This window comes from Pezoporus flaviventris, unplaced genomic scaffold (assembly GCF_033815535.1).
Source record: "Pezoporus flaviventris isolate CSIRO_AGI_PZ_B2104156 unplaced genomic scaffold, CSIRO_AGI_Pfla_v1 ptg000047l, whole genome shotgun sequence".
NCBI lineage: Eukaryota > Metazoa > Chordata > Aves > Psittaciformes > Psittacidae > Pezoporus > Pezoporus flaviventris.
Window position 1 is genome coordinate 17,109,110 of NW_026892595.1, and position 9,785 is coordinate 17,118,894.

At 42.3% G+C, this 9,785-nt stretch overlaps 1 protein-coding gene across 1 annotated transcript; it reads right to left on the reverse strand.

Moving 5' to 3' along the window:
• Positions 1 to 1,610: 1,610 nt before the first annotated feature.
• Positions 1,611 to 9,067, reverse strand: BET1 (Bet1 golgi vesicular membrane trafficking protein). The gene is made up of 4 exons (XM_061468495.1): positions 8,963 to 9,067; positions 5,855 to 5,970; positions 3,378 to 3,434; positions 1,611 to 2,881 (listed from the first exon to the last, which is right to left on the reverse strand). The coding sequence occupies exons 1-4, from the start codon at positions 8,979 to 8,981 to the stop codon at positions 2,726 to 2,728; spliced, it is 348 nt and encodes a 115-aa protein (XP_061324479.1). The 5' UTR covers positions 8,982 to 9,067; the 3' UTR covers positions 1,611 to 2,725.
• Positions 9,068 to 9,785: the final 718 nt, after the last annotated feature.

The following is a 9,785-nucleotide window of genomic DNA, read 5'->3' on the forward strand; positions in this document are numbered from 1 at the left end:
TAGATAAAGTCTAAGTTACATTACACTGAGAAATGCAATATATATTGTGTAAAAATTATGTAAAATAGATTTTAAAACTAAGAATAACCACAACAGCAGTATTCTTATGCAGCTGCTATTAACTGCAACTTTGTAAAACTACAATTAACGCTACTAGAATTTTTCTGTCAGAAAATGACCAGTAAAACAAGTGCAGATGCTAAGGAAAATTCTAAAGCTGTGGTATATGGTTCTCACTAATAGTTACTCTCCTTCCCTGTGAAATATTCTCAATAAAGTCACCTTAACCATTCTAAGCAAATTTGCAGGATCCCAGTTCAGATTTTAAACTGAAAATTAACTTTTACTGGAATTGAAGGAAATGTGCTACATTCTGTAAAATAACATAGAAACATAGAGAAGCCGGTCACATTTTGACTTTCAGTTTACATTTCAGTTCAGAATGCTCCTGTTAAAAGAACCTAAAGTACTGTTTCAGTACTTTAAAAAAGCCCTTGTGTTTTCTAATGAACACGCAGAAAGTTGCTTTCAGGCTTCATGTATTCCTTGTGCTTAAGCTTTCTCCCTTTTCCCACCCTATCTAGACAGGAAATTGACAATTCTCCTTAAATGAAGAAACAGAGAAAGGCAGATTCTACCAGCAATTCATTTCCCCTCACTCCTCTGCACCACTGAAGAACTGGGAAGTGGAGAGGGAAGACAGCATAGTTCCTGTTCTGAATGAATTGCCTTTTAATCTGGTTTGACATTTAAAACTGAAATCCTGTTGGTTTTATACATGATCTGAAGGACTGGTGAAACATTTTACCAACGTGTTCTATCAGAACTTAAGGGACACGCTGGCATATTCTCCAGAACAGGAAGATATGCATCAGCATATCATCAACAGGAAGTACATCAGCTGTGTAACTGTCTGTATCCACCCATTTTTCTACTCTGGATTAGGTAGTTAGAAACTTCTTCCATTTATTAGGATGGCAGATTGATTGCTGAAAAAGAAGTAAATCTAGAAATTATTCAGACACCATGTTTAACAGCCAGAAATGTATTTCTAGAAGATGACAACTATCAGGGGAGTGTGGTTGTCAAACATGTCAGTAATTATCTCTCAGTTGTTTGGTACTTTGCACTCCACTGTCTCGTTAAAATTAGACAAGTGCATCAATTTTGGAAGGCAAGACTATTGACTAGCCTTGGGAATGCCATACTTGTTTAGCAAGCCCAGCAATTCTCATATACAGACAATGCATTACCCTGGTGTTAATACTTAAATGTTCTATTACTTGTAGAAGTACTGTAAACCTTCTGACAGTCAAAGATTAAATCAGCTAGAAATACTGAGTTCTGTGAATTATTTTTACACATTCTGTATGTTCATATTAGTGACTTACATGGAATACTTCCATTATGTATGAAATCTAACATGAAAGAGAATTAGCATACACCCTCATTTCTTACTCTTAACAGTGCACCCCACACAGGATAGCCCCTTAAATGCAGCATCATTTCCAAAAACTACACTGGTATTCTACAGTAGAAACAATAACTGGCTACAGTAGAAACAGTAGAATCAATAACTGGCTACAGCAGAAACAATAAACAATACTGGCTGGAATACTACAGGACACTTTATTTGTCAGTTCATAAGTAGTTACTAATGGCAACACATTATACAGTATTTCTAGAAAAGTTTTTCAAAAACTGTAGATACAGTTTCAGTATGTTGGAAACTTATTCTTTAATGTTGAACTCAGCAATGTAATAGCTCCAACTATAAGAAACTATTAGGTGAGCCAAAGCTAAGTCTTCAAAATAAAATACCTAAATATGACAGCACCTCCAACAGGTGCATCATAATATAATATAAAATTCAAAATATCTGACTTTGTTTCAGACATCGTGCAGTATAGAGTTAGGGATCATCACAGATTCAAATGTAAACATACTAATGGTAAAAGCTGTAATGATTCAATGGAATCATTAAGATTTAGGTACTTTAAATATAAAGAAAACATTCATACTGTGTCCATACTGGCTGATCCCAATGATCTAAGGCATTTGCCTAAAAGAGCAGATGTGTAGGCATGATTTGTCACATTGAAATAAAAAAACAAAACAAACCAACAGTTTTAAGTAACTTCTCCCCCAAACACACAGTTTAAGCTACTTAAATACTTAAACTATCAGACTTACGACAAAAATTTTTTGGGGTTCCCACAATGACATTTGTTAGCTTCAGGCCAGCCTTTCAAAAATCCACAGATAAAACCAATTTAGAAAGATCCAACTATTCTTTGTGCTTCTGCAACCTAGAAATTACTACATGCCTGAAACTGGAGCTCTAATTTAGAGCATGGCCAAGAATGAAAAGCAGAAAGAAAGAGAAAATCTTGTAGTTCCGCAGTTACTTCATATCTGAACAACTGCTGTTTTCTGTATTTTAAAAATCAATTCTAAAAACTCTTTTCCCCTAAAAAAGCCATCTACTATGCTAGCAGTTTCTGTGTATTTACAAATAATCCCCCCAAAACAGGGGATGATGGGAAAAATTCTGATACATTAAGAATAATATATATATAACATAGCATTAATTGTTAATGCAATTTCCAACAATTTCACTGTGTTTTATCAACAGAATATTCCACTTTAGATCAATGTCTTCATTAATTAAGACTACTTTATAGTTGAAATTACACCATTTAAACTGGAGGTAACATGTATCACATCACCTCAGTTTAATAATCCAGTATATTACAAAAAAGACAAACAATGAGAAGAGCATCATGTAGCATAATAGCTTTGTCTGGCTTCCTCTGGAGAGTGTTCTCAGTCTGCCCATAGTTGCACCCAGAAGTCCACCCGCAGAGTCAAAGTCATTATCCTATCCATTAAAACAAAACAAACAAGAAAACAAAATATGTTACTCAGAAAAAAAGATTCCCCATAAAGCTTGCTAACTGTAGTTTCTCCTGGATTTATTTTTTCAAATTTGACAAAGCTAAAACTGGATTAGGGGCAGTTTCTGAAAAAACCTTTCAGCCATTTATCCAGATGTTTTTCCCCAAGCTGAGGCACGTGTAAGCAAAATAGAGTCCTTATTTTTTGCTTCCCTCTTCTATATTTAACTGTATTTAAGAACAGAACTGACTTTTTAGTAATACAATTCACTACTTGTAAACAAAGTCACATCTTAAGTATAAAGATCTTGGTTGTGCCTTGCATTACCTTCTGGAACAGAAATATTGGTGCTGTATTAGTCACATTTTACAGTCAACAATAAGTTGTCAACCTTTTATTACAAATGTTCATACTACGTGAAGGAATTCTTTACATTATTAATTCTTAATCCTGCCCCATATTTAAAGAAAGTGACTTACCATTTCTGACAACATTTTATTTTGGTTTTTAACTTCTGTTCCAATTTCAATTGAAAGCTATTAAGAAAAATTTGAAAAGTATTAGATATGAGTAATCAGTTACACATAAATTAGCAAAACCAGTTGAAAATACATGACACAACTAGTATTTCCCCAGGTAAAATGTGAAAACAGTACCTGGTATTTTCAAAAATCAAAATAACAGGGAAAGTATTCTATCAATAGCCCTTCGGAAAGTAAACATTTGTTGTCTGATCAGAAAAGTCTAAAGACTCACAGAAGGTACTCAATGGTCCTTCTCCCCTTCTCCAGAGAATTCCTTCTTAAGAATTATTACATGGACTCAAAAATTCAAGATATAGTCAAGTCTAAGCAGCAATTATCCATTTCCTGGAACAACTGTCAAAACTACTGGCACATGGCACTGAGGACCATGAGCACTCTTTGAATCAATGTTACTGGAGTTGGCTCCAGTAAGATGCTAATAAGTCTCTCTTGACAGGTTGCTGCTATGCTATAAATGGGATTTTCTTTTGTGAACTTGTCTGCTCCTTCTCTGCTTTGTGTCTTGAAACAGCAAGGGCACAGCAGGACAAGGAGGTGAGCAGCAAGTGAGTCAGTGCAGAGATAATATCCAGGGTCAGCAACAGCCTGGTGATAGATCACACAGCACATCCACAGCTAGTAGATGAGTCCAAGGTGAAGCCAGAAAATCAAGTTCTCTCAGGGCTGGAATCAGAGTCAGACTAGACACACACACAGCTGCAAGACAATTTGCAACACAACAAAAGCAGGGGCCACCCAAGACAGTCTTGGCCTAAAAGCAGCTCCCAGCTGAAACAGAACCCACAGAGGCTTCTTAGCAGCCCTTCCTCCATAACAGTGCTTATCAGCATGCTGGCCTTGAACAACCAGCTCAGCCCCTGGAAGGGAGGAAAACGTGCTCAAGGCCCCTATGCTTTGATTTAGTCAAAACCTGTATGCTTTTTGTGACACAACCTAGATCTTTCTTACTGCTGCATTTGACTGCAATCTAAAATCAAGAGTGAAACTGATCTACATCAGGCTTCTAGGAAGATGATCTGAAGACTATTCCATATGCCCAGATTATTATGTTGTGCTAAAAGATGCAACTGCAAAAAGAGCACACGTGCTACTCCATGGGGGGCTATCAACTGCGCTGTCAACATACACTGATTTTGAAATGTAACATACCAGAGAAGGAGACAAGAGGTGAAATTCTGTAACAAAGGTCACAGATTTTCTTGTTACCCCCTTAGCTTATTCTAGATGATTATTCTAAACCCAAGGTTTTGATAGCAAGGAGGCTACAGGAGTGGCTTCTGTGAGGAGCTGATAGAAGCTTCCCCTGTGTCCAGTAGAGCCAATGCCAGCCGGCCGCAGGACACACTGCTGGCCAAAACTGAGCCCATCAGTGACAGTGGTAGCGCTTCTGAGATAATGTATTTAAGAAGGGTGGAAAATAACTGCTGTGAAGCAACAGCTGAAGGAGTGAGAATATGTTAGAAAAACAGCTCTGCAGACACCCAGGTCAGGGAAGAAGGAGGGGGAGGAGATGCTCCAGGCAACAAAGCAGATTCCCCTGCAGTCCATGGAAGTTCACAGTGGAACAGATCTCCACGTGGAGCCTGTGGAGGACCCCATGCTGGAACAGGGGCATACCCTCCTATGACCCCATGGGAAGCCCATGCTGGAGCAGGCTCCTGGCAGGACCTGTGGCCCTGTGGGGAGAGGAGCCCACCCTGGAGCAGGTCTGCTGGCAGGAGCTGCGACCCTGAAGGGGACCCAGGCTGGAGCACTCTGTTCCTGAAGGACTGCACTCATGGAAGGGACCCACGCTAGAGCAGTCTGTGCCTGAAGGACTGCACTCATGGAAGGGACCCATGCTGGAGCAGTTCAGGAAGAGCTGCAGCCTGTGGGAAGGAGTCACGCTGGAGCAGTCTGTGGAAGACTGTCTGCTGTGGGAGGAACCCCACACTGTGTGAGAAGTCCTCCTCTGAGGAGGAAGGAGCAGCAGAAACGTCACCTCATGAACTGATCACAGCCCCCATTCCCATCCCCCTGCATGGCTGGGCAGGGAGAAGATAAGAGAAAATCAGGAGTGAAGCCCAGGAAAGGAGGCATGTGGGGAAGGTGTTTCAAGGTTTGATTTTATTTCTCATTACCCAACTCTGATTTAAATGACAATAAATTAAATTTATTTGCCCAAGTAAAGCCTGTTTTGCCCCCGATGGTAACTGGTGAGTGATCTCTCCCTGCCCTTACCCTGACCCATGAGCCTTTTGTTGTATTTTCTCTCCCCTGTCCAGCTGAGGAGGGGCGTGACAGAGAGGGTGTGGTGGGCACCTGGTGTCCAGCCAGGGTCAACCCACCACATCATTAAATTTATGTTTTTAAACTAACCCATAGAATTTAATTCAATACATGTGATGATACCACTATAATTAAATACTTACTGATTTAATGGCACTGACTTTTGTACGTAGACTTTCTGTTAACCTTTCATTTTCTTCTTCATAAACACTATATCCGCTATTGGTATAGCCATAGTTACCACCCGGTGCTCCATCACCTATAAACACACAATAGTCAGTAGTTACAGACAAAACACCACTGGAGTGCTCTTCACATGTGGGAAAGCACTCTTTCCATTTAAAAATGCATTTCCTTAATGTCACCCCTGGCAACTGGGAAGAGGCACTACATGTTCCTGACACAGAGAATCAACCTTTTTCCAAATGTGTAAGTTATTTTGCAATATGCCAATCGAAGAAGAAAAACTAAGGACAGGATGTGATGTAATGCTATCAATTTTTTCCCCAGATAGGTAGTGCTTTCAGATGACTTCTATGGAAATCAACGTAAGCATTACATGGAGATGTAGAGGAAGCTTTGAGGGTACTACACAGAGCAGTAAACCGAACTGAAAACAGGGAAGTTAAGATCTCTAATAATGACAAATACCACTTGATCACTCATATAAAAGACGTCACATGCTTTTAAAGGAGAGAGCATACCCTGATCCTTACATGTGTTTCTCTACAAACAACACCTCAGACGGAAGCCAGGCCACTAAGCAGAACACTGCCATTTCTGTCACCATTCTGCAGTTCTATTCCCAATCCTGCCATTGTTTTTTGGGTGACAGAGCTTCAGGACTGTTATCCAGACAACTGACTTGGCAGAGTACTTGGGACAGAAGGGAATGAAAGCTCCTCAGCTCCACATACTGGCTTCCTCCAAACACTGATAAAGGTCTCCTAAGGACAGCAGCTGGACACAGGACAATTAAAGCGATGTCCAGTCTAGACAAAAATCTAAGACCTGAAACCAGAGAAGAAAGAGGAAGACATATGGGCAAACAGAAAAGAACCATTACAAGCTTTATGAACAAGATCCTACCAGATTAATTCAACTAACAATCCAGTTACAACATTAACCAATATTTATATGGCTATTCAGAATGCCACACTAAAATTGCCTGAATGCCTTTGGTCAATTTCCCATCAATGCATTTGAAAAAAAAATTGTGTTTGGGTACCTTTGGGGGATTTTTGAGGAAAATGGGAGAGGAGAGACACCAACCATATTCACAGATAAAGCTTCATCTCAAACAGTTTCATTGTGCTTGCCATACATAATACTAAGATTTTAAAAGAGAAAATTAAGAGGCTACTTTGACAATAAATACCGTTTTAGATTAACCCATTCTTTAAATCAAAGTAATGACAATATTTTAGTTTGCACTTGTACGTTGTTCATACGTTACTCTGTCAGTTAAGCTAATTCTCAACAAGACTGGGTAAAATGTGTGGTTCCATTTCATTGCAGTGAAAGTCAAGAAGGTTTTCAGGATTGTTCTCTCTGTGTCTTCTTTTACATATGCAACTACAGTACTTCCTATGAAGTAACATACAATTTTAAGTATGTTTGTAGTTAATATACCATGTAGCTTCAGGCCAAAATACCTTAACTATGATTCTTATATAGTCTGTGACATAGCAGATATGAGCAACTGCCCCAGAGCTTTTAAACACACACAGCTACTTCTGAATATGCAACACCAAGTGCAACAAAGAAGCCTGGCTACAGCTGTTTACAGGAAGGACAGGAACTTCAGCGTGGCCATTCTACACTATCTTGCAACACTGCTCATTTACACACAGTATGGACGTGACCATAACGTAATTGCAGGCTAAAAAAGAGGCACCAGGTCGCTGGTGACAAAAGCAGAAGTACTGGTGCTCACCTTTATTTCCACCCTACTAAAGTAATTGTGGACTGACAGTTGAAATGTCAAGTCAAAGCATTAAATTTTACTGCAGCTGATAACAGATATTTAAGCCTCCTGCTTGACCTTCCAGCAGATCTTTTAAGACGCAGTTTCTGGATGTTCCTCAAGGTATTGTTTGCCAGAGACATGCTAAAAGAAGGCACGCTCTTTCCCCTTAGCTCCTTCCATAAACATCTATCACTTCACTTTTTCAGAAACAGCATACTGAGCTGGGTGGCCTGCAGTCTAATCCCCTTCAGTTCACACCCAAGGGAGCGCTGTTAGTCTGACAAGAGCATTGAAAACCTAAGCATTAACAAATGCCTACCTTTTTATGATAAACATCAGTGCCTCTCGATCTAGTAAGAAGTGTCCCCAAGACTTGCTTTATCTTGGTAAAATGCTATTACACAACACAAATCGAAGGTGTAGAAGTAAACTGAGAGTGGTATTACACACACACCTGGTTTAGCCATAAGGCATTTAGCACACACACAACCCCCCCAAATGCTCACTTTCTAGGAAGAAAGACCAGAACTCAGTCATAAACTTCTGAGGACTAAGCCTTACAGTGAGGTCACAGCACCTACATGCGAGTTCAAAGTTTCTGTATAGTCATCAACATGACCGCTGGGCGGAAAATAAGGCCTACGCTTCTCAAAACACTCAGCAGGAACTCTGCATATTTCTGTATTTATACCAGACTATATTTGTAACAAACTGAAAATAGCTGGAGAGTTTTCCCCACAAACATAGCAGGAAAACATACATAAGTACTAAAATAAAACCAAATCAAAACTCGGAAAGGACTTGACTGAAGAGTGAGAAATCTGACCATCCGTGGAAACACAGCTCAAATACTGCACTAGAACCATCCCTGAAAACAACTAAACATCCCAGCGCTGCTCCATGAATCCAGCTGAGCTAGAAAGAAAAGACACGAGCAGGGGTGCCTGCTCTTCCCACCCAAAGCTCCCAAGCTCTGCTGCAAGCCTACAGCCATCAGCACAAACCCTGTCACTCAGAGACACATTATGCGGCCTTCACACAGACCCCTCACACACACCCTCAGACAACCCTATCGGGGGACAGGTTAGGCCCTGCCGGCCTCAGCTCCCCTGGGCACAGCGCGGCCCACCCGGCGAGCTTTTCACCCCCTCTCCGTTTACCCCTCCAGCACTAGGCGAAGGTGCGCCAGGCAGCCGCTGACCCGCCAGCCCGGGCAGGGGTCGCGGTGCGGCCCGGCCCAGCTGGCGGCTGCAGGCCCCGCCGCGGAGGCTGCCGCGCTTACCGAGCCCTGCGCGCCTCATGGCTGCGGCCCGAGCTGCCGAAGGAGGAGGATCAGGAGGAGGCAGAGGATAGGCGCGACCCCCGTGCCCTCGTCTGAGGGAAGCGAGGCTCGACGGAGCAGCGGCAACCCCAACCCTGCTCAACCACCCCACTCATTCACCGGCGAGCGCCACGACAGCGCCGGGCCGCGCGGGCCGCTGGGTAGAGCGCGGGCCGCGCGGGGGCTTATGGGTGCTGTAGTGCTCAGGGCACGTTGGGGATAGGCGGGGTGGGCTGGCTGCCACCCGGACGGGTTCTTGACAGAGAGGGTCCCACTCAGCAGCCCGAAGGGGCACGATTCACGGTTCACTAGTGCCGTGCTCTAGCACTGTATCTGTGGGGCCTCCCTGCCCCGAGCCATTGACCCAGCTTGACGTTTGTCAGGGCTCAATGGGGCAGCCCGTACGGCTCTGTCCGTGTGTGAGCCACAGGACCTGAAAATGGCGTGACTTGGTACTACAGTTCAGGGGCTGGAGTGTGAGGAGATAGTTTGGGGGCAGAGGAAAGTGGCGCGGTGGTGTCGCGGGGGAGCCTGGCTGCCGGCGAGCAGGTGCTGCAGAGCAGCTTCCTCCTCGTACAGTCACCTCTGCAGCTACAGAAGAGCAAATTCTATCCAATAGAACCAGTAATGAATTTACTCAATACCTTGACTACTTCAGCTTGCATTAAAATCATAAGAATTGATCCTGAAAGGCCTTCATTTCAGGAGGCATCAGTACGTTACTGGTTTACTGCTTGAAAAAGGATTGGTTGTCTTGTAATACGCAGTCAAGAAATTAAAATTC

Bases quoted from the DNA above. Each gene is read 5' to 3' on its own strand.
- BET1 (XM_061468495.1), bottom strand. The intron at 3,435-5,854 runs GTAAGTATTTAA...TTTTCTTAATAG, and splicing joins AAGTCAGTGCCATTAAATCA to CTTTCAATTGAAATTGGAAC. The intron at 2,882-3,377 runs GTAAGTCACTTT...TTTAATGGATAG, and splicing joins ATAAAATGTTGTCAGAAATG to GATAATGACTTTGACTCTGC.